This window comes from Phalangium opilio, unplaced genomic scaffold (genome assembly GCF_054372755.1).
Source record: "Phalangium opilio isolate 3A_F unplaced genomic scaffold, DU_Popi_V2 ptg000024l_1, whole genome shotgun sequence".
Lineage (NCBI taxonomy): Eukaryota > Metazoa > Arthropoda > Arachnida > Opiliones > Phalangiidae > Phalangium > Phalangium opilio.
In genome coordinates, this window is record NW_028324155.1 from 3,273,000 (window position 1) to 3,298,569 (window position 25,570).

At 34.6% G+C, this 25,570-nt stretch overlaps 8 protein-coding genes and 1 non-coding gene across 13 annotated transcripts; 2 read left to right on the forward strand and 7 right to left on the reverse strand.

Annotated features, from left to right (window-relative positions):
• Positions 1–244: 244 nt before the first annotated feature.
• Positions 245–1,678, reverse strand: LOC149692182 (integrator complex subunit 15). Its single transcript, XM_089867852.1, has 2 exons — positions 1,453–1,678; positions 245–1,387 (listed from the first exon to the last, which is right to left on the reverse strand). Exons 1-2 carry the CDS (start codon positions 1,588–1,590, stop codon positions 437–439), a joined length of 1,089 nt encoding a protein of 362 aa, XP_089723978.1. The 5' UTR covers positions 1,591–1,678; the 3' UTR covers positions 245–436.
• Positions 1,679–1,891: 213 nt separating this feature from the next.
• Positions 1,892–5,012, reverse strand: LOC149692183 (alpha/beta hydrolase domain-containing protein 17B). Its single transcript, XM_089867856.1, has 2 exons — positions 4,109–5,012; positions 1,892–3,847 (listed from the first exon to the last, which is right to left on the reverse strand). The coding sequence occupies exons 1-2, from the start codon at positions 4,765–4,767 to the stop codon at positions 3,631–3,633; spliced, it is 876 nt and encodes a 291-aa protein (XP_089723982.1). The 5' UTR covers positions 4,768–5,012; the 3' UTR covers positions 1,892–3,630.
• Positions 5,013–6,158: 1,146 nt separating this feature from the next.
• On the reverse strand, positions 6,159–8,030 carry Pex12 (peroxisomal biogenesis factor 12). Its single transcript, XM_089867855.1, has 7 exons — positions 7,573–8,030; positions 7,405–7,513; positions 7,091–7,269; positions 6,815–7,023; positions 6,580–6,745; positions 6,427–6,503; positions 6,159–6,355 (listed from the first exon to the last, which is right to left on the reverse strand). The coding sequence occupies exons 1-7, from the start codon at positions 7,690–7,692 to the stop codon at positions 6,238–6,240; spliced, it is 978 nt and encodes a 325-aa protein (XP_089723981.1). The 5' UTR covers positions 7,693–8,030; the 3' UTR covers positions 6,159–6,237.
• A 1,001-nt stretch (positions 8,031–9,031) lies between these two features.
• or (AP-3 complex subunit sigma-2 or) lies at positions 9,032–10,121 on the forward strand. 2 transcript variants are annotated; one of them, XM_089867858.1, is made up of 4 exons: positions 9,032–9,215; positions 9,296–9,387; positions 9,439–9,634; positions 9,713–10,121. In XM_089867858.1, exons 1-4 carry the CDS (start codon positions 9,147–9,149, stop codon positions 9,938–9,940), a joined length of 585 nt encoding a protein of 194 aa, XP_089723984.1. In that variant the 5' UTR covers positions 9,032–9,146; the 3' UTR covers positions 9,941–10,121. The 2 variants fall into 2 exon arrangements, with proteins under 2 accessions (XP_089723984.1, XP_089723985.1); XM_089867859.1 differs by having other exon boundaries at positions 9,037–9,215; positions 9,451–9,634.
• Positions 10,122–10,835: 714 nt separating this feature from the next.
• LOC149692186 (cysteine dioxygenase type 1) lies at positions 10,836–12,409 on the forward strand. Its single transcript, XM_089868809.1, has 5 exons — positions 10,836–11,197; positions 11,285–11,402; positions 11,579–11,693; positions 11,758–11,927; positions 12,000–12,409. The coding sequence occupies exons 1-5, from the start codon at positions 11,025–11,027 to the stop codon at positions 12,042–12,044; spliced, it is 621 nt and encodes a 206-aa protein (XP_089724935.1). The 5' UTR covers positions 10,836–11,024; the 3' UTR covers positions 12,045–12,409.
• Positions 12,410–14,091: 1,682 nt separating this feature from the next.
• Positions 14,092–14,392, reverse strand: LOC149692187 (signal recognition particle RNA). The gene has a single exon (XR_016383093.1).
• Positions 14,393–14,761: 369 nt separating this feature from the next.
• CycH (cyclin H) lies at positions 14,762–17,016 on the reverse strand. Its single transcript, XM_089867894.1, has 10 exons — positions 16,767–17,016; positions 16,582–16,704; positions 16,437–16,510; positions 16,152–16,353; positions 15,983–16,090; positions 15,868–15,923; positions 15,696–15,766; positions 15,075–15,186; positions 14,931–15,009; positions 14,762–14,865 (listed from the first exon to the last, which is right to left on the reverse strand). Exons 1-10 carry the CDS (start codon positions 16,881–16,883, stop codon positions 14,827–14,829), a joined length of 981 nt encoding a protein of 326 aa, XP_089724020.1. The 5' UTR covers positions 16,884–17,016; the 3' UTR covers positions 14,762–14,826.
• Positions 17,017–17,090: 74 nt separating this feature from the next.
• Positions 17,091–20,379, reverse strand: LOC149692189 (glutamate receptor ionotropic, delta-1-like). Its single transcript, XM_089867880.1, has 10 exons — positions 20,037–20,379; positions 19,718–19,828; positions 19,295–19,512; positions 19,125–19,229; positions 18,783–19,060; positions 18,481–18,697; positions 18,264–18,414; positions 17,973–18,202; positions 17,646–17,911; positions 17,091–17,590 (listed from the first exon to the last, which is right to left on the reverse strand). The coding sequence occupies exons 1-10, from the start codon at positions 20,083–20,085 to the stop codon at positions 17,200–17,202; spliced, it is 2,016 nt and encodes a 671-aa protein (XP_089724006.1). The 5' UTR covers positions 20,086–20,379; the 3' UTR covers positions 17,091–17,199.
• Positions 20,380–21,502: 1,123 nt separating this feature from the next.
• LOC149692190 (zinc finger protein 532-like) lies at positions 21,503–25,561 on the reverse strand. Of its 4 annotated transcripts, none has more exons than XM_089867860.1 (2): positions 25,423–25,561; positions 21,503–24,681 (listed from the first exon to the last, which is right to left on the reverse strand). In XM_089867860.1, exon 2 carries the CDS (start codon positions 24,667–24,669, stop codon positions 22,003–22,005), a length of 2,667 nt encoding a protein of 888 aa, XP_089723986.1. In that variant the 5' UTR covers positions 24,670–24,681; positions 25,423–25,561; the 3' UTR covers positions 21,503–22,002. The 4 variants fall into 4 exon arrangements, with proteins under 4 accessions (XP_089723986.1, XP_089723988.1, XP_089723987.1 ...); XM_089867862.1 differs by lacking the exon at positions 25,423–25,561 and adding an exon at positions 25,092–25,220; XM_089867861.1 differs by lacking the exon at positions 25,423–25,561 and adding an exon at positions 25,087–25,183.
• Positions 25,562–25,570: the final 9 nt, after the last annotated feature.

Below are 25,570 nucleotides of genomic sequence, written 5' to 3' on the forward strand. Positions count from 1 at the left end.
CACAGGCCTAGCAAAATTTATCTAGCAAAAAAAAAAAAAAAAACCCGTTTTTTAAACAATTTTATAGAATAAATAATAATTTATTCAAATTTATTTGGATTATTTTGTTACTTTTTTTTGTTTTTGTTTGGTCTTTCATTAATTTTTTGTTTTATCTTAAGAAACTAGATTGCTATATATAGGGCCTAAATCTTTTAAAAAATAAAATATTCTTATAATATGTTCTTTAAGTGAGAGAGTAAAATAAAAAATATTAGAGAAATATCTGCTAGTCAAGCCACAATATTTCCCATTTTATTTTTCATAAAATTGACAAAAATTATATTAAAAAAAAAAAAAAATCTGTAATCTAGATGCTGTTTTTATCATTAAAAATTGTTAATTAATTAATTTGTAAACAAATTACGTTTATTTATTTACAAATAACAACATTATTTCATTTCATAGATGCAGCAGTTTTACCCCATTTATCAATAACAATTTTTGATAATCTAGTTTGAGGTAAAGGTAAAGTACTCCATTGATTAAAAATTTCAGGTACCGCTTCTAAGCAATGAGATGTCAAAGCAATTTGAACCACTTGCGCAAATCTATCTAATGATAATTGGATGTTCTCGTGTTGGGAATATTTCTTTAAACTATCGATAATGGAGATTATACTCTGATAGGGTATAGACAAATATTTCACCCTCATTTGCATCAAAGGTTCCCGTTCGCTAAACCCTAACATGGTTTCTAAAAGAACTTGATGTAACTGCGAATACATTGCGTTATTTTCATAACCAATATTAGTTAATGGAGCTAAAGTACACCATCTAATTAAACCCGAAATTGGTGTTTGTGGGCCAAATGTTTTTTGAGATAATGGGACTTTTAATGGAGAGAAACATAAGTATGGGGATGAATTTAACCAATCTAAGGTTAATTCTATTATTATTCTCGGTGGTGGTATTTTCAATGGTTCGTACAAAATACCCAAACAACTTAAAAAACTAGAACAGAATAAGGGGGCGATTAAAGGTATGGTTTTTAAGCTTGATACTAATGAAGGCATCAATAGGAAATAGTCTTTAACGATGATATCAGCCAAATGTAATGCCTGTTCGGATTTGCAATCAGACATTTGCATCCACATCCCAGAAAAGTTTAAAATGTTGGCGTTTAAGTCAGCAACCGCGACTGACACTAGTTTGGTCAATAAAGAGAGTCTCATTTCACCTAATCTTTTCCCTGGTAGGAAAAGGTATAGAAAAACGTGACTTTGACATTGGGGGTCAATCTTATTATCTGAGAAATAAGTTGAAAGACGTTCTAAAACTTGTAGTTCTTTTACGGAAGTTAGTTTTCGTTTATTTCCCCTTCGATCAACTTCCAAAAATATGAATTCCTAGTAATTAAAGTTAATTTAGGGTTTATAAATGGTAATTAAGTATTAATTAATGAGAAGCATACTTCGGAAATGCTATTTAAAAGATCGAGTTGTGGGTTGGTTTGCATGGTCTCACTGATGCACAGTCTTTCTAACATTCTAAGGGCTTCAACGACACTTTCAGGAAAATCAACTCTTCTTAACGTTTTAACTTCGTTCATGACGGCGTAATTAAGTCTAATATTTATCTTTTAAATTACTTAAGTAATCAAATTATCTAAGCCTTAGTCTCCTTAGAAAACGGTAAATTGTTTAAGCAGACGATATGAAGTACCCAATCAAAAAACGTTACTGGCTTGGACTGCGCATGCCTAAAGGCGCGGTGACACGGAAAATTTTCCGAACACATACACTCTGAGTGGCTTAGAAAGATCTAAATTTTCTTTTTAATTTTGGATTTTTCAAATCTAGAAACAGAATACGTAGGGAAAATAGTCTTAAATGTTGTCCCAGTGTCCATAATTTAGTTCAATTTGTAATTTTATTAACTTGAAATACATTTAAAAAAAATCTAATCTTTTTTTTTTAAATTTTACATCAATGCCAATAAACAATAATTTTTGGGGAAGGATTTTCTAAATTGTCAATTTTTATGGGAAAAATTTCTTATTTTTCCCTGGGCCTTTCTATTATTTATCTTCATCCTATTTCTTAATTAGTTTTTTTTTACCAAATTTTGATAAAGAATTTTTTTAATTTTAAATAATTAAATTGTACTTATCACAAGATCTAAAAACTTAGCCTTTTTTTGGTTTTCATCTCTAAGAGTATGATAAGTGTGCATAGTTAAACCACGCTTGATTTAAATCGTTGTTTTCTCAATTGATATAAAACACAAAATTTAAATTTTAAATTTTATTATCTTTTAATAATTAATCTAATATCCATTTGAATCACTAATGATTGTGGGGGGAAAAAAGAGGACAATATATATATATTCTTTATTGTTCTAGTTTGTTGGAAAATTAATTAAATTAAATTAAACTTAAATTAAATTAAGCATCCCCATGCAGTAACTATTATTTCTCTTCGAAATAACATTTTTATTATTAATTTTATTTTTTTTTTCATATCAATATAGAGAGTGCACAACACAAGAACTTTGAAATAGTTCAAAAAAAATTACGAAAATTAATAATTAAATATAATAATTGAATTAATAATAATTAATGATAATAAAAAAATGATATGGAAGATTAGATTTAAACAAATTAATTTAGTTTAAATCTTCAGTGATTCAAATTAATTAATCCATATCAATTGAATTGAATAAATTTTAAGGGAAAAAAAAATTACGTTTTTAATTAATTAAAGCCTTTTTCTACTTATTAATTAGGAAATAATAGTTAATTAAAATGGAGGATGAATAAACCCCATCTATTTTTTTTTCTTTTTTTAAATATAAGAATACTGTTTTTAACTATTACACTTTTTTCATCTCGAGTTTATAAGTTTCTTATATTTATATATTTCTTTTGTTTAGCTCATTTAAGTGATCCTTTGAGCATTATTTTAACTAGTATTTTAATTCTAAAAGCGCTTTTAAAGAAGCAGTAAAGTATTGGTTTGGAAAAAGATATCAAGATACAAAAATGGTATATTTTTTTCTTCTCCTCAGCTTGGTCACTCACTATTTAGCCCCAAAATGGATGACATTTCTTTTATTATTTAAAGTGTTGATGAAATAACCAACTCGCTTTAGATTTTTTTTGGTTTAGAAAATTTTTTTGACTTTACCGCATCCTTAAGAGTTAATTAATTAACAGAAACAAAATAATCAACATCCAAAAGATTATTTAATTTTTGTTTTTTTATATTTATAAGGCATAGCTTGTGATAAGTAATTGGTGCACAACAAAAGTCATCGTTTGTTTTTTTGTTTTTTTGAAAAGAGTTTTGTTTTGACCCCCCCTTTGTCAAAGAGCTACCAATTCACACAAATGTATGCTCAAAGTTATTTTTTTCCTAAACTACCTATTCTTTTATTTAAATTCTTTATATTTTGAATGATGCCATTGTACTTTCAATGGTGTCATAATGGGAGAAAATTCATTGTACAGGACTTTATGTTTTATTTTTATCTTTAATTTATTTTTTGGATGAGTTTATTTTCCATTTTGAGTGGCTGGACAGGGCTTTATTTCAAGCATTTTTAATTTTTTTTTTTTTTATACCATGGAAATACTAACATTGGCCTCATGTCAGTTAACCAGCTCCACTGACACAAACTGTTTCAGACGTTCCAAATACTGTCCATATAATTCTACATCATTGTGACCAGCACCCTCAACCCAAAGGGGTTCAACCGCCCTCGGACACCGTTCGTATATAGCCAACCCGTGAGAAAAGTCTATAACTTCATCCTCAGTGCCATGAATAACCAGCACCGGTGAAGTAACTTTTGGCACCTTATCTATGCTAAAGGAACATTTGGAGAGAAAAAAAAGATTAGCTTCGCTCATACCATATAGGGAGCTAACAACTGGCTAGGTGGAAGAGATAGTCTGACGTCACGAAGCCCCCCTCTGGTTGGCATATTTGCGCGTAGAATACTGTTGCCAACCGGTAGGGGGGATGAAACTCCAGTAAGAGGTAGAAGGGTGTGACGTTTCAGGGTCAGAACTGTTAGCTCCCTATTGAAGAAATAACTAGGGTTCAGATGGGAATGTTATGTCAAACCTTGGAAAGGCATCAAAGAACCACGTTCGTTTAGTGTTGGGAAAGGCCACTCGCATGCCAGACATAAGGGGTGAATGTAGAATGACAGCACCAACTTCGTATCTTGAAGCCAAATCGACTGTAGGCACAGTTCCTATGCTTTGACCATAAAGGATAATGTTCTCTGGACTGATGCCGTACCGGGTCCTTAAAGCGTGCCACGCGGCGTCTATGTCCGCGTACAAGTTCTTTTCAGAGGGTTTTCCAGTGCTAACGCCGTACCCGGAATAATCGTAACTAAAGATGTTACAGTTAATCCGAGAACCCAGGCCCAAGTAGAAACTACTCATTTGGCCAAGGTCCACCGCGTTACCGTGAGAAAAGAGCATAGTAAACCGAGCATTTGGGGTGCACCTAACGAACATACAAGCTATTCTATTTCCGCGCGAAGTACGAGCGTAAAATACCTCAATGGCTTCGAGTTCGCGGATAGAATATTGCCACTCGGCTCTCTCTGAAATTGAAAATCCAAATTTACCAACCGATTCATCTGGTAAGAAAGAGTACGTCGGTTCCGGGGGCAGAAAAGCTAATTTAGCCGCGATACGAGATGGACAGGGTGGGCAGCAAAACAAACAACAAAGTTCGCTGAACGAAAGCCCGTTCATTTCCCTCGGCATTTGGAACAATAGGCTTAATGGAGAAGTTCATCGGCACTCGCGCGATCCGTTTTTTACTACAACTTTTCGCGTACTTGAAGAACCGAACGGAAAACCGACCTAGTCTTTGGCTGAAACTAATCCGTACCCGTCGTTAAACCGTTTAACCTAAACGAATGGCTAGAAGATAGTTAATTAATTAATAAAGCCAGCTCTCTAGAATAACTAAACCTACACTAACGTATCACGCCATTTTTTTCTCACTCTGATAAAACTCCCATCGTTCCGTACATGACGTCATCAAATTACCACACGTAAAGGCGACCCCTTCTGAGAATAGAACGAAATCGTAGGGAGAAGCCACCCAATGGGAGCAAATTTTGAAAAAAAATAGGAAGCCTTTCAAACGTCACCGGGGAACCAATTTCTAGTTCCTAACAGGGCGCGCCAAGGAATTATCACCAATATGTAAACCCTAAATAAAATTGATGACGCGTTTGAGAATTGAATGAGAGAAAAAAAACACGCATTCTTTACCTCTACCCCTTTTCTTTAGGGAAAAACAAACAATACCAATTTGATAAGTAGCAGCAGGCGCACTCTACCGGTACTCAGTACAGCAAACATACTGAGCTTTACCAGCTTGTTTATATTTCAGTATTTTTGAGAGCGTGTGACAGAAGGGGACTAGTGTTTTTGACGAACTTTATTTAATCAGTCTTTTCAAAATTAGCTTAAAAAGAACGTTTTAACGATAAGTGTGCCACAAAAATGAGTTCTTCTAGTGATTCCAGCCATTCATTGGATGAAAACCTAAGCGCCAGTAATTTCAACTTAAGCCTTGACAATGTTATTGCAATCAATGGTTCCCAATCAAAGGGAATAAAGACACCCCAAATTAGCCACCAGCCTAAAGGTGTCGGTAAAATAATTAAAGTAGAAACTGATTCTTCGGAACAAGATGATGAAGAAGAAGAGGAGGAACAATTTGATAATGAAGAATCAAACAGTGTGGCTGAATTTAAATATGAAATTGATCCCAGTTCTATATTGTTACAACCTCATTCCCCCGAACCTGAACCTACTGATGAAAATGGTGCTAACACCTCAACAACAAACAACATTCACAACTCTGATAATGAAAATGAAAATGAAACAAACTATAATAACTATCAAGAGGAAAACAACCACTCTGAACCACACAACAATCATAGACCAAAAAGAAAGAAACGTTTTAAAAAATCATCTTTAGCCTTGAGTGTTTTAACAAAGCTCAAAATAGAGCAATCATCGTATAGAAAAGCATTGATATTTTACTTGCTGAAAAAACATTTATCAAAATGACAATTTCATCAGTTTATAGTTTGCTAGATTGTTTAAAGGTTTTTTTTAATAAAATCATGTATTGTAAACTAATTTTTTTTGATATATTTATTAAAAAAATATATTAGAAATCTACATATATAAATTTATATCGTTAATTATTATTAATTAGTCACATGGGGGGTATAATTTCACCAGTTGAGATAATGTGGCGGGGTATTTTGTAACTGGGCAATATGAATTGGAACTCAGGCTTTGATGTATGCATCTATAGCAATATACAATTCTACAGGAATAATTTAAAATTCTAATAAATATATTACTCTGAAAACTTTCATAAAAACCACAAGAACTCACCCACTAATTGTTAATAAAGTACTATTTTGAATATTTCTATCACAAATAGGGCATATTCCTGATCTGAGGGTTCCAATCTATTAAGTTTAATTGTTTTTAATCAAACACACCAGTTAATTATTTTTATAATATTTATGTATTGTCAAATCATACTTTTTCAGGTGGGTCAGGAACAGGTAAAGAACCTAAATTTTTGGGTACACTCTCTTGAGTGTACCACCATTCTAAAAATTGGAGGAAGAAAGCTCCAATTGAAATACCAGTGGTTAATACTGATGCCAATTTACCAAAAGATTTTAGGCAAAAATTAAGTAAAGTCCTTCAAAATTAATGTGTTGTTTTAGTTACAAGTTTACAAGTTTAAAACTAAATTAAAATGGTAATTTACCAATTGGTTTCAACTACTTTATCCATACTATTAAAGTGATCTATATCAGTTTGGGTCAAAGTTCGCAATTGACAGCCTGCTAATTTCAGCAAGGGTGAGTGATATTTCCCTTTTCCCACAGCGTAAGAGAATTGGTAAGTTGTCTGGGTCATTTTGGCAGTAAAAAAGAAAAGGGATAATGCCCTGATAATCCTTTTTTTCCTAAGATCCTACCATTAATTTTGTTAATTAATACTGGTTTAATTAATTAAAGTTTCCAGATAAAACTCTCTTTACATTTGTTGTATACTCTTCATCCTTAAGTTTGTTATATTTTTCCTCTAACTTTTGAGATAAATATGGAATTAGAACTAGAAAAGCTAAGGATTTGTATAAACTGTTCTTTGAAAGATTTAGAGAATCAAGTTTTGAAGTCGTTCTTTTAAGACCATAGAAGTTCTCAGCAAAAGAGGCATCTTTCATGGATTGAAACTTGTTAATTTACCCCCAAATTAATGCCATTGTATAGACTAATGGCACCCCATGTTATTTCTCCATAGAGCTTAATACAGTCGAAGGCAGAGGGCTGCCATTACCCTATTGTTACTTACTGTATTTTAAAAGGTGATACCCTTGCACTATAAAATCTACTGCTGTATAAATCTCTTCTGAATAGAGGTTAATATTGTTGTATCTCTCTGGGTTATTTTCTCCCAAGACCTACGTGTTTAAAGGGATGTGTAATATAGCTAATATTCATTGGAAGTAATTTAATTTACTTTGCAAAAATGTTTAAATGCCGCTCTCAATCCTTTGGAAAGACCATCACACGCTAATACTTCAAATATTGATGGCAGTTCACCCAGGGATATTGTTAGATGGGCTCCAAACTCAGCCATTTTTTTGTTATTGGATGTTACTTATAATTTTCTTGGGATAGTTCAAAAGTGTAAGACTAATTTACATTATGAATTGGACTTCCTAGCCTTTAGACCCTACTAGCAGATGTACTTTGCAATTGGAGAGGAACTTGAGGAAGTAGTAGTAAATTTATTGAACTACAAAGGCCCGATCTCTAAAACCAGTCGGTAACTCGCGATCGCATCGCCCCCTATTCAAACAATCTTAGCGCTAAATATAAACCTCATTAAAAAATGTGACTGGCTCCTATAATTAATAATAATAAGGCATAACCAAGGTCATAGGGTAACTTGGAATTGTGGCTCTTTAAAAACTCATGTCATGGCCATGTGGTCTGGGCTCTGGCAATGTCTTAACAAAGGGTTTCGCTTCGCGCCCAAATTTTGAACCCAAATTGAAAACTCAAAAATGGAAAGAAAAATAATTTATAAAACTCACCATTTGAAAGTTATCCAATTATAATATTCCAGAGTATTCCAATTGGGCACAATCGCGCACAAAAACACAACATGTAACGCGCACTAAAAAGATCATAACGCGAACACAAAACGACGTGAAACACAAAGCATAAACGCGAAACACAAGTGACGCACTTAATTCACATAACAACTTCCTTTATTTTAAGGTGATCACGTAAATGATGTCACCTCATATCACTGCCTTTTTCTTCTTCTTTCTTCGCCAACTTGAGAACGGAGGAAAGGTGGGTCAAGTTGCATGCCGTCTAAGCCTTGTCATGATTTTCTCCACCACCACTCTGCTTTGTTTAGCCGTGTTTTGACCGATGGCGGGTGGACAGAAAAATTCGCATCAGAGAGCATATGCCATTTTAAAGTTGAAGGTCACAGGACTAAAAGTTTACCAAAAACCACGGATTTTGTAATTCTAAAGACTATTTCGCTCAATTTTCTGTACGATCCTTGTGAAATCAAAATTATAATGTGATTCACAAACCGTTTGACCCAAGCGGGGGGGGGCTCCAAAATACAAGAATGTTCATGCCTGACAAGCAAGCCTAATCAAAACTAAGGGTTCATACGTATTTCAAACTTTACAAGAAAAACATACAACTGGGACTAAACATTAAACTTACCATAGAAAGAGCGACTTTTACCCGTATTTTTAATTCGAATAATTAAGAAAAATTTCGCGAAATTATTCTGAAATCGTAAACACAACAACAAGATATCTTTAAGATGCTATCGTTTCCCGTGGCGTCTTTGCCTGAATTTTGGCGGGAAAGGCTCTAACTATATTTGTTATAGAAATTATAGACGGCGCCACCTCACGGTGATCTTTCGACTCACGTGACTAACTAATCGAAAGCAGACGCCGGTGATACGTGACAAGGGTTAATCGTAAAATATAATATTTAATTGCAAAGTATTAGTTTAATTTCCATTAAAATTGAGGAATTTTCCTCGTTTTAAAAATGATTAAAGCAATTTTAGTCTTCAATAATCATGGAAAACCGAGGCTCTCAAAATTCTACCAATATTATGTAAGATAAGCCTAATGTTTTAATAAAACAAGAACACTTAATTTTAAAACTATCAAATTTAAATCACAATTAAATTATAGCAAGAAGACATGCAACAACAAATAATTCGCGAAACATTTCAATTAGTTTCGAAACGAGACGATAATGTGTGCAATTTTCTTGAGGGAGGAAGGTGAGGGACTGGTTTTCATAGAACTGTAACATTGTTATGTGTTGAGTGAAGTATACTTTGCAGCTTAATTGGAGGCTCTGACTACAAACTAATCTACCGTCATTACGCTACTCTCTATTTTGTTTTCTGCGTGGATTCCTCGGAGAGTGAACTAGGGATTTTAGACTTGATTCAAGTTTTTGTTGAAACATTGGACAAATGTTTTGAAAATGTTTGTGAACTTGACCTGATTTTTCATGTTGACAAGGTATAGGCCTATAATGAAGTCGGATATATTATCTTATAAAGGGCTTATTATTATTGATTTTTTTGTTATTAATTTCAGGTTCATTATATCCTTAATGAGTTAGTTATGGGAGGAATGGTTTTGGAAACAAATATGACAGAAATAATAACTCGTATTGAAGATCAAAATAAGATTGAGAAACAAGAAGCGGGAATTTCATCCGCACCGGCTAGAGCAGTATCTGCTGTGAAAAATATGAACTTACCTCAACAAATTAAAGAGATTAAACTGCCTGATCTTCCATCTTTGGGTAATTTGAAGTTCTGACATCCATTAACTGGAGATTACATTGAATTAAAATGAGATAATGCGCATGAATAATTAAAAAAATAATCTTGTTAATCATACTTTTGATATAATAATGTAATATACATTCCAATTGAGGAAGTATCATTGTAAATAAACCCTTTGTTGTCGAAATATCAATAAATTAACTTTGAATCTACAAGACTCTTGCTTTAAATTGACTAAGCACATTAGTTGACGGACATTTGAAAAGTATGGCATAAGACACCCGAATGTTCTAGCAACTTTTTTCACTAGTATAGCGACATCTATGTAAAGTTTAAGAATATGGTTCAAAATTTCTAATTTAAGTTTAAATTATTATTATCATACTTAAAATAAATCAAGAAATTAATTTCCGCTAATTAAAATAAAAAATAAACCAAATTAATATAATTATTTCTCCCTTCTTCCCCCCCCCCACCCCCGTAAGATACGAAAAGTAGATAACAAGAAGTGTGCCTCTAAGTGCAATAATCATGATTGCAAGCTTAAAAGGGGCCCAATAATACTTATTTTCTATAACGCCAAGCAATCATACTTGATAAACATTGCTAATTTCTTAAGATTTTAATTGATCTATAGTTCAAAGTTCATTATAGTTAAATTCAAACGCATTTTATAATATAGTAAAAGCTGAGCGAGGTTCAAATACTCATTATAAATTACCTTAAAGTTTAAAGTAGTGGGTTTGAACATGTAAGGTCTAAAATATTTGACCCTAATGCCGACATAAACAATCTATTTATCAGTGTATATGTTGTTTGTCTCAAAAAAAAAAAAAATATGAAAAGATAATTTTCGGATATATATCAAGAGAGGGTCCGCACTGAACGTCACAAACTTTTTGAAGTCTTTAGTGGTTAAGAACTTTCCCCCCTTGTCTGAAAGATTAAGCCCCCCTATTTAACAACCAGTTTATTCCTCAGGATAGTTCTAAATATTAAGACACTGACTTCTAGACAGTTCGGAACAAACTTTTGTTTTCCCCTTAGTAAATATTGCTTTTAAACGAAATTTTAAAAAATAAAAAGTTTTTAAATTCTTATTTTAAATCTATTACGCTATGGAATCCTTAAAACAATTACCTAATATCGAAAGCTTAGAGGATTTAATCGCGAATCTCCGTAAGGTTTTCGACAGCGATTGCGTCAATGTAGAGTACGTTCATTCATTGATGGCTTCCTATAAAAGTAGGCCAAAAGATTGGAGAAAATACGCCAATTTTGATACGCACAGGTATTGATTGATTGATTATTATGCAGCCTTATCAGCGATATAAATTAAAGATAAATAAAAATAACAATTTAAATATTTACTCCAAAGGTACACGAGGAATTTAGTGGATGAAGGAAATGGAAAATATAATCTAATGATTTTAGCCTGGTCTGAAGGACACGGAAGCAGTATTCACGATCATTCCGATTCTCATTGTTTTATGAAAGTTAGTAATTAATTTTAACTAACATTATTGTAGAACGTTAAAATACCTTCAAATTAAGATAAACTACGCCTAAATCGGTCAAAAACTAAGAAAGTTATTATGCAAATTTCTAACTTTTCTATTTGACCCAATTTGCGTCTGTTACTGTTTAAATATGTAAGTTTTTAAACTTACAGATGTTATACGGGTCCTTAACCGAAATTCGTTACCCCTGGCCAAAGGAATCGGACGAGGTCATGACCCCCTCGGAAGAAATTGAAATTAAAACAAATGACGTGGCTTACATAAATGGTAAACCATAACTAAACCTTACTTACTAAATACAGGAAACTATACAAATATATTATTTAATTAGATTCAATTGGTCTACACCGTGTTGAAAACCGTTCCCACGCAAAAGAGGCCGTTAGCCTACACCTATACTGTCCACCCTACGATACTTGTAATATGTTTGACCAAAGAACTGGACACAAAATGCCCTGCAAAGTCACATTCTGGACGAAATACGGCGAAAAAACACCTCACGTAAATATCTATAATAATTGGTGTCAATTTTAAGTTCATTCAAATGTCAATAACAAATATTCCTCACTTTAGATCATGACAAGCAACGGAGCTGTAACGCACTACGAAGATAACTAAATAATTGGCCAGTTTTCCCTTTCAACCAGTCAAAGAGGAAATTGGACCTTTAACTTTCGATTTATCGTGGCAGGGTATATTACTTAGAATAAAGAAAGAAATCCCTGATCGTGGTTATCGAAATTTTAAATAGTTTTTTATATATATGTTTTTTAATTTAGTTATTTTTTTATGAATGTACTATATTTTTTTCATGATGTACCCACATTAAATACTGTTTGAAAACTTTAAATTGCTCAATGTACAAATTACTGTGAAACCCTATACTAAATAATTTTGTTATCTAAGCCTATAAAGTCGCGCTATCAATTTGTTTCAATAAACATTTTGTTGAAAAATAAAACTCGAGAAATTAACGGCCTAAATTGCTTATTTTTCCGATAATTCCGTCTTTTTCTTAATCTAAGTTTGAGCAATTATAAAATACTGGGTAACCAAAGGTCAAACTCAATTTTTATCTGGTTCGATTCAGAGTAAGCGTAGACTGTTACTAAAGGCTATAAAGACCCGTCTATCGCTCGCGTCTTAGAGACAGCATAAGTTCATGAGATATGTTCCCCTATAAGTTTGTCACTGGTTACAAACTGGAGCTTGTCATGCAGTGAGTGAGGGAGGTCATAGATTCGAGGTAAAGCGACGCCTGGTGAGGCGCTGTCAAAGGCTTAGTACAGACTAAATAGGAGGATGGAAGTCCTGCAAAACTAACCGAGTGTGACATGCAATTCTCGCTTGTCGTTCTCGAACTAGCTCGAGCTGTAAGTCTCTAACATTACGAAGCATAGGTATTGAATACTTATGGAACATATCTTATAAAATTATGGAGACAGTTATGCCCAAAAAATTGTTTCTATGCAAATTAATGCCCTCGTTAATCTAAAGCCTTGAACGAGATATTTTGGTCACTTAATTAATAAGGAAGAAAGTTTTATAACGCTTCCTTTTACTGAGATATTTTTAAAATATAAAAATTTCTTTTATCTTATTTTAAAATTTAAATGATAGACGATAATCCAACGTCAATTTTCAAAAATAATAAAAAATTATGCAACCGATTTTTAATGGTTATCGGTGGGTCGTGCGTCAATTAGGGTGTTTGTGTCAAAATTTTAAGATAAAAATCTCTTAAAATTTTAATCCACTAGAGCAAATAAAATTCGCGTAGTTTGACTAAAACGTTTAAAGGGTGTGTAATAATAATTAGGGGCTATCGTTTTCTTAGAAATCTTCCGACATTTTTACGTCATCGAGGCGTGTTTTCTTCCTCGAGCTAATATTGCGTAAGCCATAGGATAAAATCAAACCACAAACACTTTATCAAAGATTAGGTCTGTCTGGGGGCAATATGTCTTATATTTTTTTCAGTTTTTTTATGAGCGATAATAAATTGATTGCAAATACTTTTAGTGTACTTCAAAGGTGTCAGAGAGTTATCTTAAAAGGGGTAATCTACTGAAATTTATGATAGGGGGCCCCCTAGAAACAACAAACTTCGCACGACCCGACGAAGTTTCATAAACAATATTAGAGAGGTTAAGAAACGCCTACGTGTAAGACAATGGACACGGACAAACCTCAATATTCTGCTACTACGAACTTTCTCGTGACGTCACACCCCTCGCGTCACACCCTTCTATCTCTTACCTCGGTTTTTGGCGACCATATTGGAAGTCGTCAGCTCAGGAAATACAATTTAGACTACCAATATTGACGTAGCTTTCAGTTGGAGGAGGAGCTGAGTCTCATGACATAATTTACGCTGCCATATTGGTGGGTTTAGAGCAGGAATGAAGCTGAGACCACCCAATATGGCTACCAGAACAGCGGTAAGATTTGGGAGGGTGTGACGTACTATTATCAAATCTGAAAGCTCTCCATTGAAGTCATGTCCCCTCTCAGTACCACTCTATGCACCACTTGGTAAAATGAAATGAAAAGAAAGTTTAGTAGGTATTCTCCAAGAGTCAAAGGACTCAAAGTGGGCGTATTGATAACTTGTATGGTGGAAAGAAATAATTAAATACTGAAATTAAATTTAAAATTTAGGCAAAAAGAATCGTGTTCGATTATATCGGCTGGGCTGCGACGCCGCTGCCAGCTCACAGGCGCTAACCCACTACTGCGCGGTGCGGGAGCTTTTGCTTGCTGCATTGCTGCCCTGGGCCGGTACGCTCCTCCTTAGAGCAACCTGGTGACCCGTGGGTTCCCCCAAGGTCACCATATTGACGCCGGGCTTAGTGCGGACGCCCGATCGACACAGGTCAGCGGGTAACAGGACTCCCAACCTCAAATCGTCCAACGATCCTGGCTTCCAAGTAGCTGGATTACAGGAGTGTGCCACAACTCCCAGCCGACAGTCAGACTCCGGATGGGCTTGATATACCTACAATTCAACATTCCAAAACTTTTCCCTAATTAAAATAATTAATTCCCTGAAAAATAATAAAAGAATATTAGAAATATAATAATAAAGTTCAAATCAAACGAAATAATTAGAATTAAGATAACCTTGATGAAAAATCGATTATATGGCGCCATCTGTAGGAATTAAATGAACCTTGATGAAAAATCGATTATATAGCGCCATCTGTAGGAATTAAATGAACCTTGATGAAAAATCGATTATATAGCGCCATCTGTAGGAATTATTTGGAACTACTTTTTTTTTGCTCTAATAAGGCAAGGTAAGCTGTGAAACAGGTTTATAAGAAATTCAAACGTTTTGGCGGGAAAAAAAATCAATATTTATTGGTTCCCCGTTTTACATTAAAACAGCACAAGCGAGCTAGGATTGTAACAACTGTTCCTCTCCTCTCTGTTGTTCCTAAATTATTTAAAATAAAATTAATATTGATATTATTAATTAATTTTAATATTTAATCATCACACCTCTGAAATTTTCATGTATTTACTAGTACTGCTATCCATATCCTCTTCATTTAACATCTCAATCTGCTTCCTCTTGTATCTAAAATTTAATTTAATTACAGTTTGTTTAATTAATAAAAAGTTAATTTAATTAAACAAACTTACGCTTGACTATCAGGATTATTTTCTTGATTTCTACATTTTTCTAATTTTTTCTCAATAAGCTTCGCTTGATCTCTGGTATAAGTTTGAATATTTTTTACCATATAAACAAGTCCTGATAAAACAGTTTAGTTTTAAGTCAATAATTAGTTATTAATTGGCCTTATTCCTGATCAACGCCACCGAGGCGTAGCGGCTACTTTTGGAACTATAATAATACGGTAGCCAATTACAGGTGGCACTGGAGCCGATGGACTCTCTATTTTGAATCATGTGAATAGCCAAGGCTTAACAAGCGATATGGTTTCAAAAGTATTAAAAGTTGATTTTACCTTTCTTATTCTGTGTAATATTATGAAATAAGACTTTCGGAGTAAGTTTTAATTCGATTTTGGTCTATTTGGAGATTATTCGGTTAATAATAATTAGTTAAAACATGTTTTTTGAAGTTGAAGCGGTAATAATCAAAACAGAGAAAATAACAGATCTCCATCAGAGTACGTAGACTCCAGCGCCACCTCTGATTGGCTACCGTATTATTATAGTTCCAAAAGTCGCCGCTACGCCTCGGTGGCGTTGATCAGGAATAAGACCAATTAAGCAATTATAATTAAATTGTCATACTTTTTGTAATATCTTTAATCATAGTTACTTTCTCTTTAGGAGCTTGAGCAAATAAGATGTTAGTAATATACCTTTTTTATATTAAAAATTATATTATTAAATTATTGTTAATCAAAATTAATATTAAGAGGAGTTTTAAATAACTTCATAAAGTTTAAATTAATTTATTTACGTGTCTAGATTTTCCTGTACTTTATTGGCAGCGTATAAAATTGAAGCCAATGCAATCTAATTGAAATAAAATGAATAATTAAGCTTCTAAATTAAATTTAATTAATGTTAATTACTTGGGAAGGCGCAAATAATAATAAAGCATCGGTAAACAAGGTTTTATCCAGAAAATCATCTATAATATTTCTAAGTTTTTCTGGATCAAATGATGTCGGACTTCTAGTCTAAAATTAAACCATGATTTTAAGAACTAAATTTAACTAGTCTAATCTCTCTAAACCTAACCTTAATATCAATAAGTAATCCCTCAATGGGTCTATAGGGATTATGAATTGTCAAATGATAATCCAAATGCTGCATCAACAATAACTCGTTATTTAAAATAACATCTATTGCTTTTTCTCTATCTCCTTTGACATTCATTACAAATTGAGTTATTGAAACGTTAAATTCTTCAACTTTGGAAGCCAAGTATATACACGTGACCCTACATTAAATTTAGAGGATGCAATATTAGAAAAAGAATGATTTAACTGTATGGTGTTTATGATATTGTTTTGTCAACTGTACATAATGTGTTTTGGATGATAATCCATGACGGAATTGTTTAGATAAAATCTTTTGAAATAGTGGAATGATGTTCCCTTTAGATATGTATATAAAAATTTACTTTTTTCTGTCAAAAGAGTAGTGTAATTGCTAATTGTAACAGTACCACAACACTTCTTGGCATTGGGGGTTGAAATTTCTTGCAGAAATCTCTTAATATGTATTCACTTTGTTTCAATAGGACCTGTTCCTCGGTTGCTGTTAGGTAAAATTGTTTTGCTTTCTCTTCCTGCAGTTAAAATGCTAAATCGTACCTGACTGATGTTATATTTTAATAAATACCATGCTCACCGGCAAGTTTTTCCCATATTTTTCAACAAATCTCCGATTTGCTTTGTTTCTAAGGCCTTGAATTTCTTGGTCGCTGGAAAACATCCATCGTTTACACTGCGAGCTCGAAGAAAACATCTTCGATTGAAAAATTTATTATAATCTATTATATTTAAATGAAACTGAAAGTGAAACTACTCTAAGCCAAACGCGCCTCGACTTTAAACTACAGGTCACTAACCCTGACCCAATCGTCGTCTGCAAACGCAAGAAGGGATTCAAGATTAGTGCTGAACATATTCTAGAAAATATGCCGGGAATTTTGAATGCCGATTTTGGAGGACATACCGAAATACGCGCATGCATCCGAAGTTTTCCCACACAAACTAGACATTTTGTTAAAATATTAGATTTTATTCAGAAAAATAGCCAATCACGCAAATATTATTATATTCTAGTACATCATTGCATTTGGACCTTGAAGCGGACTATGATTGTAGGTAGAGGGAAACATTTTTCGGTCGGACATTTTTCTTCTAACTGTTCGCAGTTTCTTATCACCTGGATAGGAGGGAATATTTCGCTTCGCCGCTAGCTTTTGATGCATCCAATGCTTTAATCGGACAATTAATTCACCAAGAAAGAAGAGTAAAGATAGACCGATGCCAGCTCCCCATATACAGAATGGGCCCATCACCTCCGAATAGCTCAGTGGTTTTTCTTGGCTTTTACCTGACTCTTCAATGGAACTTTCGTTCCGAAAAATAATCGACTTAGCTCTGTACCGCTCAAAGTAGTCTTCCTTCCACTTAATCACCAATCCAGACTGATGGAGTTTCGTTAACCTGAAAATACAACATAATTATTTTGCAATACCTTCTTAATATAACAATATTTTACAGCAAATTGAACGGCGCGGTTAAAGGTGAGGGTTTTGCCACTCCCAATGACGTATGGGCCATAGATACTCTCTCGTCCGAAATGTGAAAGTTGTCTTCCCCTAATTTGATGGCCGATGACAAGAGTACGCTTTGACTAGCCACTAAGGCGTACTTGTCGGTTAGAGCTCTTTTGGCTCCAACGTCAAAGTTCTTAACGTATGAAGCTTCGGGGTTTTCTCTGGCAGTTTTACCAATTTTGTAGTATACGGAAGGAAATCTTTCACGCTTTTAGAAAAATAAAAATGGTTGTGAAAGACGCACTATTCCTTAACGAGAGACACTTCACCTCCAGCCATTGTTGAATTGAGGTTGATTTTGTACTTCCAACTTTAATTTGCCCTTCATTGACGCGATGCGCTAACTCATCAACCGTGTTTATCGCTGGTTCTAACGATGGAGCGTTCAAGAATGATATCAAAGTACCGCTGAATCCGCTAACGATAGTCAAAGAGAAAATCCACCAAGAACTCAATGCCAAACGAACTGGCGTGCCAGGACCAACGTAAACGGTGTTTCCTGAACAAAACGTATCCAAGTCGCGTCAAGACTTCAAGCATTAGACATTTTTTCAGCTTACCTTGATTAGTCAGAGCGCCAAACAAACACCATAAGGCTTGGGCGTAAGAAAGCTGTGTATGGAAAGTCCTATCGGCCCTGGAATACTCCATGGATAATAATGATATAAAGAAAGATGTTACGAAGATGCTGATGATAATCGATAACCAAACCTTATCGAGGAAATTAATTATTTAGGCAAATCTTGAAAGAATACAAAATATTTGGGTAGAATTTACTTCGATGTGATAGGGTCGCACAACAGCGAAGGCTCGAGGAATTTCTCCAGGTTTCTTTGTCATAAAATTAAAGGTATCGAAATAAACGGGAAACGAGTAGTCAATCAGCGCCATACGATCTAACGTCGGGACCATTGGAGAAGTAAAATCGGCTTTTTCTGCAACGATCGCGTTTACTATTCCACTAAATTTATCTGAGCAGCACACAAGCTCAAATCTTGAAAGTAGAGTGAAAAAGAAAAGAATAAAATCTTAGCGCTATAAATGGAGGCGCGTTCGATCATCATGTGTAGGGTATGTACTTAAAATCCAGAAAATCCGCCATGGTATTGAGAACTTCCCAAAATATCCCTTTCGGCCCTTTATCGTGGTTTTTATTGGGTAAACACGTGTTATTAAAGAATTCCAGGTACGGCTTAACTTGAAAAACGCCAACCCGTAGTTCTATACCGTAGAGCTTTCTACCGTATTGAAGTCGTTGACTGAGAGAAACGTTGGTTAACGTTAAAATAGAAACATCTTCACGTTCTTCCAAACATCGTCCCAATGCTGATAGTGGAACAGAGATGACACCGTCCCTCTTTGAAATAATTTTAGATACATTGACACCTATACTTCGTTTTACAAAAGTCCGCGATGCTTACTTGAAAGTAGATAAGGTCGCAAGCGACTGGAGTGTACTTTTCAAGATGCTTCTTATCACCCAAGTAAATCCATTTTATGGTATTTTTAACTTCTGTAGCGTTTACCTGCCAATGGACAAGATTAAATTACCGCGGACTGCGGACTACAACAAATTTTCCTCTTGTAAAACCTCGTGAATGATAGCTTCCCCTATGAAATCCATAAGAAGAACGTAAACCACGCGGTTTTGAGACGAAAAGAATGATGTCAAAGTATAAACAGTCTCGTTAAAGCTATTTTGAAAATCTTCGTGAGTTTCGCCATTTAAGCCAAAAATTATGAGTGGTTGCGGTTTCTTAAGGTTGGAAAAGTACTCCATTTGGGATTTGACTTCGGCAACGGCTTTGGCTGATTAGTTTATTAAGAAAATCCAATTGTATCAAATTAATAGACACGAAAAATAATAATAAGCAAAAGGAAATCGGGCTTAGGGCTGTCAACCTGGAAGGTTTGAAGCCATGTCTAGCAACTCCCCAGACAAATATACTGTCAGACGCGGATATAACTTCATCAAAGTTGCCAGCACCCAACGAAAAAAGAATGATTAATTTACGATTTGTTTTATTGAAGATTAAAACGATGTTTTCGTCTACAAGAGCGTATTCGATCAATTCTCGAGTAAATTCATGGTGTGTGTCATCTTCCTTGTTGGCAAGCGAGGTTTCTGAGTAAACATATTTCGAATAAAACAATTTGATTATTACCTAAAATATTGTCAACTTTTTAGACGAGGTTGATGTAATTAATAGCAGATTAATTAAGCTAAAGAGTAGGCAAATGTAGTTAAAAAAAAACGATCTTCAAGGTAAGGAGGGGGGAGTAGACCCAAGAAGGCGGCGACGTCTCCTATATTACCCCAAGTTTTACTTTACCTAAATTGAGTAAATTCCTTTCTTTTTCTACACACAGTCCATAAAACATGTTCTGGGTATAAAGGGTTGTTTTTCCTATTCTCAATAACAATATAACTCCAAGCCGGCCACGACACGATTTAATTTAATAATGGACTATTAATTATTCATAATCAGCGATTTCCATTATGAGTAAGAACCGCCCGAAATTACATATTCGCACGATCTCTTTTTCAACCAATCTACGTCTACCCAAGTTTCCCCATATGAAACCATATTCAAGACTTTTTGGTATGTTTTTCTTTAGTGCAATTGACAAAGTAACCCTTCTATGCAATTTTAAGTTAAGTAAGACCCAGCTACTCCTATTCGAACACGAAACGCTTTTCGAACAGAACATTGTAAGAATTTGATATAAACTTCTCTAAAGAACTGTTCCAAAAACATTAATCATTGAAGATGACTCAAATAGGGGTCCAAAAAGGAATAAAATCCATGTACCATTCTTAGTGGAAAAGCTTAACCACAGAATTTAAAACTAATTACCGTACATTGATTATTGATTAAAAGTTAATTTATCGTACCTGAGAGTAAGGTCAAAAGAAGCGACAAAGCTGAGAGGAACGCCAAGAAAACGGAGGTCATCTCCATAGTAAGGTTATAGATAGGGAATCCCTAGTAGACGAGGATCCCATAGCGCATTCATTATAGTTTTTAATTGCGTATAACAGCTAGGAGTCTCGGCGATCGGAAAGAACACAGGTGCGACTTACACAGCACGGTCGAATCGCCTAACTGAATGTCATTACTATCGACAATTACCGGACCCTAGAACTACCCGTCAAAGAATGGGGGAGGCACTTCTCATTGGGGAAAAGATTTGGCGGGGGAGTTGCATGACTTTATACCTTTCTTGAATAAGAAACGCGCAATTTATAATAAATTTATGAGATGAAGTTGCACTAAGTAACCATAAATATGATTTCGCGTTGACCGCTTCAAGGCCTACTGTTGCAAATTCAAGCGTAGCGTTTTTAAATGACCATCAAGACTGTTCGAGGCGGTTTTCGTTTACCAAACTTCCTAAATAAACACGACCCACAACATATGGTTAACAATATAGTAGGCAGCTCTGAAAACGGTCTAGCAATTATAGGCGTATATCGGGGTTCTGTGTTTTAATGGTCTTAAAACAAACTGTAAAGTAATCTATACCTTCCCCAAAAACGTTACGAGTCAACAATGTAATAGGAGTTTCGTAGATAAAAACCCAAAACGATTTCAACTCAAAACGAAATCCAGTCATTTGCATTTTTGATTATGTTTCAAGTTTTTGGACTCAACAATATTTTGATTGGGCGTAACTTGCACTTTCTTTTCTTGGTTTTTATCAAATACGAATGACCTACATTGTCGATGGATAAAAATCGTACTTTATGTTAGCTCTACTTGATTTATGGTACTAAAATGGACACATGAACATGATATAGAAATTGACAGGGTATTCCCAGGTTTATTTCAAATTTACATTTGAATCCACACAAAATATGTTAATCCTATGTTTTTATATTTTAAAAAGACAACAAAAGTTTAATGTAAAAAAAAAAAATCACAGAGAAGCAAAATATTGTTGAATTATAAATCTATGAAAAATTCATTGCTAAATACTTTGTAATAAGTTTGTTTTTAAACGGGTTTATGATAAACATTATTCGTTGGAATTAAGAAAACAATAACGAATATTCAATAAATAAAGATGTGTTTAAGGCTGATAATTTCCGCAATTAGTCATGATTTTTCTATTTGGGTTAGAAATTTTGTCATTATTAATTTATACCAGTAACACAAACCGGTAACAATTTAAGGATTAATAAAAATCGAAAAATGTAAATATTTATAATTGAGAATTTTTAGAACATGATTTATTTTATAATTCAAATTTATGGGTTCAATACATTAAAATTTAATAGGGAGGATGCTTTTAGTCTCAAGAAGATTGAATAGGTGGTGGAGGTTTGGGTCTTGATCTTATAAACGCCATTCCATGAGATCTCATGTGAAATTTTAAATTAGCCTCGTCATCGAAACTCTTGCAGCATACTCTACACTGCCAAGTGTTTGTGGTGGAATTGCATATTATATCTTTGGTCAGACCTTGGGCATTGTCTTTAGCTTCTTTTAAATAATCCTCCACATTGGGAATACGATGGGAAACGACTAAATGTTTACGTAAAGAAGTTTCCACTACAAAACATGTCCCGCATTCGGGACACTGTAGAGAATTTGAGTCTCTCTTATGCATCATTATATGCTCCTTAAATTCACTCTCTTTAGCGCAAGTAAAATCACATTTGGCACAAATGTAGTCTTCCAATGAGTCATTGGCGCTAAATAGCCTTAATTTTTTCGCTGGAATTATAGGGAAATTTCTAGTATGATTCTGAGGCATTGTAGGGGAATTACTATTAGAATCTGGTAAAGTTTCGGGGGTTTCTACGTAATCCGGCGGTTCCTGTTTAACCAACTGTAATGGAATTCTGATTTTAATTGGGGGTAAATTTGTTTCATCCGACTCATTTTCTGGTACAGAAAGGGTGCCTGAACTGACCACAGTAACCATTTTCTTAATTGACTCTAGTGTTCGATGTACCCGATTTAAATGTCTTCTCAAGTGAGATTTCTTTGGAAATGATTTTCCGCAGACGTGGCAGTTGTGTTTTCGTCTTTGGGGTGTTTCCGTCACCCCTTCATCTTCAGTTGGTGCACCTTCAGTTCCCGGGTCAACCCCATTCTCTACTACAGGTACTGTGGTTTCTGGTGGAATTACGGGTGGAGGTTGCAAATCAACAGAGTGTTTATTCCCGATATGTTTTACAGCCGAATCAAAGTTCTCTAAAGGGTCATTACAGGTCACGCAGTTAGAAGGGAAAGTTAAATCTTCTATATGTTTTTTCAAATGTGATTTGAATTCATCTTCCGATGAAAAACCCGTTTGGTGACACAATAAACAAACAAATTTCCCTTCTTTCAGGTGAACTTCTTCGTGGCATGTTAAAAGTTTATTTTCTTTAAAACCGGCTTTACAAACATTGCATGTGACTGTCGGAGGAGCGTTTTCGTTCGAATGAATGTGTTTGTAATGAGTGTTGTAACTCTTTTTATTCTGAAACATGCGATCGCAGATGACGCAATTAATAGGTTCTTCTTTATTGTTTGCATTTATTGGTTCGTCTAATTTTAATAACTGCGCAGTTGTAACGTTATTAGACGCCGGTAAGGGCGTTTTTAAGCCCAAACTAGCTTCAAAGCTTTCATTGGGATCTCTCGGTCTAGGGTGTAAAGTCTCAGTATGCGTTGATAAAAGTATTTTAGAATTAAAGGCGGCCAGACATTCCGAGCATCTAAATATGTATTTGGTGTTTATAAGTTGTTCCTTAATATGTACAGTCAAATGTTCCAAAAGTTTGTCCCTAATGTGAAAAACAGTTTCGCAAAGGGGGCACTTGAATATGGTTTTACAATGCGCATCACCAAATTTATGTACGGTTCTTTTGTGATGATCAAAAGTGGATGGTGTTTTAAAGGCCATCGGGCACGCCTGACATTTAAAATACACGTTGGTATGTGATTTAAGAATGTGATTTTGTAAGTTCATAGATGACATGTGAAGTGATTCGCAGATGAAGCAATTGTAGGTAACGTGACGGCTGAAATGGAAGCATTTTTGGTTTAAATGAGTCATAAATTTCTCCCAGCTTCCTAAATGTTGATCTCCACACTCCGGGCAAACGTAAGGGTGTATTCTCATATGAATCCTTTGATGAGCTTGTAAACTACACTTTGAAGGGCAAACCATAGAACATTTTGGGCACTGGGTTGAAGCATTAGGATTGCTTATTTTGTTCCCAAAATGATCTTCCTTGTTGGACAGAGTATCAAATAATTGGAAACACTCGGGGCATCGATATTTCCCTCCTTTAGTATAGCCAGTATTAGCAGCGTGATTTTCATTTGCCGTTTCCCTACTCAAGTGACTAAGCAAGATGCTGCAAGTCGAGGCTCCATTTGACCCGGGTTGAACAACAGGACTGACCATATTTCCAATAAGAAGCTCTTTAGTTAAGGGCCCAATATTAGCTTTGGACATGTCCACACGTTCTCCATTAGCTCTATGGTTTCTTAAATGAGCCAGGAGAGAACACCGATTGTAATAAACCAGAGACACGTTGCAAACGTCGCATGGGAACTGAATATACACTGATCTCCTTTCCAGGTGTTGCTTTAGACTACTCTCTAACAAAAATGTATCCCCACAATCATTACATTTAAATCCTCCCGGTGGTACAACCACTTTCAACCAAGGAGAAATGGGCAGGGATGCCCTGAAAGGAGGTAAAACGTGGTTGTTCAACTGGTTCAGAGTATCCTGGGATAGATCCTCTTTTGTATTAGATCCTATACTGTCAGAAGAGTTACGTCGGTTTCCAGCAATGTCATTTTGAACATTGACAGTCAGTTCCAACGTTTGGGGTGTTGATTGAGGGGCTGTTTGTATCAGCAAAGTAGGTGGTTTCAATGATGGTTCTTTCTCATTTTCAGGCTCGGTGTTGGTGAGCAGAGAATTGCAATGAAATAATATAGGCATGCTAGCCATTTTCTACACCACCTAGAATTAAAAAAACAAAAACATTAACATTAATCAGTGATTGAAATGTCTCAAATTATAGTTTAAAATAAATGTTATTTATTTATTTAATCATTCTTCACATTGGTTTTTCTCCATAAATCCTTTTAAATAATTTTATTAACCAGTTAGGTTAGTGAGTGTACGATGAGGGATTTAGTAAAGAGTACTAAATGATCTTTACTTTATAGACGACCCCTTATGCCACTAAATCGCGTATTTATTAACAACCTGGGGGTTAATTTCATGCAGGAGAGGCATTAAAATGCCTTAATCTTAATTTTGTACAATAACAAATTAACACGTAGTCAAAAGTACTTTATAAAAAGTGAAAGTGAAAACTTTATGAACCATCCCTTTATAAAGAAGTCAATCTATATCCGGTACCATACATGTATGTATCCCTCGCCGCATAATCACGTCTTCTTCTCTGACTCTGACGTTTCAATATTTTCAATGGGCACTCTAAACATTTTCCCTAAATACCGTTCTGCAGATAAGGAGTTTCTTTTTACCAATTGGCATAATCATTTATCCATAATCACTAAATTTTAGGACCCTAAACCGGGTTAAAGACTAAGAATTGAACTATAAAACAGGCTCGTTTGGTTTCTAGGCAGCAGAGTCGGGGTTGCGAGGGGGTCTAAAAACGAGGCGCAGCAGCAGCCATTGAGGAGAGATTTTGATCTACAAAACCCCAGGGTTGGGTTACTTTATACTTACGTTTGTCATTTCCCTAGCTTTTAGGGTATCGTATTTAACTTAATTACGCGGTAATTTAAAGAATTACAACCGTCTTACGCGCGTGGCGTTCCGTTTTAATGAATAGTAATCGATATTACGGGATAAAAAGCAATGCAATACTTCTTTA

Bases quoted from the DNA above. Each gene is read 5' to 3' on its own strand.
- LOC149692182 (XM_089867852.1), bottom strand. From the start codon at position 1,590: ATGAACGAAGTTAAAACGTTAAGAAGAGTTGATTTTCCTGAAAGTGTC. The intron at 1,388-1,452 runs GTATGCTTCTCA...TTTAATTACTAG, and splicing joins TTTTAAATAGCATTTCCGAA to GAATTCATATTTTTGGAAGT.
- LOC149692183 (XM_089867856.1), bottom strand. From the start codon at position 4,767: ATGCCGAGGGAAATGAACGGGCTTTCGTTCAGCGAACTTTGTTGTTTG. The intron at 3,848-4,108 runs GTTTGACATAAC...ATGTTCCTTTAG, and splicing joins TTCTTTGATGCCTTTCCAAG to CATAGATAAGGTGCCAAAAG.
- Pex12 (XM_089867855.1), bottom strand. From the start codon at position 7,692: ATGGCTGAGTTTGGAGCCCATCTAACAATATCCCTGGGTGAACTGCCA. The intron at 7,514-7,572 runs GTAAATTAAATT...TTAAACACGTAG, and splicing joins CATTTAAACATTTTTGCAAA to GTCTTGGGAGAAAATAACCC. The intron at 6,356-6,426 runs GTGAGTTCTTGT...TTATTCCTGTAG, and splicing joins ACTTTATTAACAATTAGTGG to AATTGTATATTGCTATAGAT.
- or (XM_089867858.1), top strand. From the start codon at position 9,147: ATGATTAAAGCAATTTTAGTCTTCAATAATCATGGAAAACCGAGGCTC. The intron at 9,216-9,295 runs GTAAGATAAGCC...ATTAAATTATAG, and splicing joins CAAAATTCTACCAATATTAT to CAAGAAGACATGCAACAACA. The intron at 9,635-9,712 runs GTATAGGCCTAT...TATTAATTTCAG, and splicing joins TGATTTTTCATGTTGACAAG to GTTCATTATATCCTTAATGA.
- LOC149692186 (XM_089868809.1), top strand. From the start codon at position 11,025: ATGGAATCCTTAAAACAATTACCTAATATCGAAAGCTTAGAGGATTTA. The intron at 11,694-11,757 runs GTAAACCATAAC...TTATTTAATTAG, and splicing joins TGACGTGGCTTACATAAATG to ATTCAATTGGTCTACACCGT. The intron at 11,928-11,999 runs GTAAATATCTAT...TCCTCACTTTAG, and splicing joins ACGGCGAAAAAACACCTCAC to ATCATGACAAGCAACGGAGC.
- CycH (XM_089867894.1), bottom strand. From the start codon at position 16,883: ATGTTTTCTTCGAGCTCGCAGTGTAAACGATGGATGTTTTCCAGCGAC. The intron at 16,091-16,151 runs GTTAGGTTTAGA...GTTTAATTTTAG, and splicing joins GATTACTTATTGATATTAAG to ACTAGAAGTCCGACATCATT. The intron at 15,010-15,074 runs GTAAGTTTGTTT...ATTAAATTTTAG, and splicing joins AATAATCCTGATAGTCAAGC to ATACAAGAGGAAGCAGATTG.
- LOC149692189 (XM_089867880.1), bottom strand. From the start codon at position 20,085: ATGTTTTATGGACTGTGTGTAGAAAAAGAAAGGAATTTACTCAATTTA. The intron at 17,912-17,972 runs GTGAAGTGTCTC...TTTTTCTAAAAG, and splicing joins CAATTCAACAATGGCTGGAG to CGTGAAAGATTTCCTTCCGT. The intron at 17,591-17,645 runs GTAAAATATTGT...TTGTATTTTCAG, and splicing joins ACCGCGCCGTTCAATTTGCT to GTTAACGAAACTCCATCAGT.
- LOC149692190 (XM_089867860.1), bottom strand. From the start codon at position 24,669: ATGGCTAGCATGCCTATATTATTTCATTGCAATTCTCTGCTCACCAAC.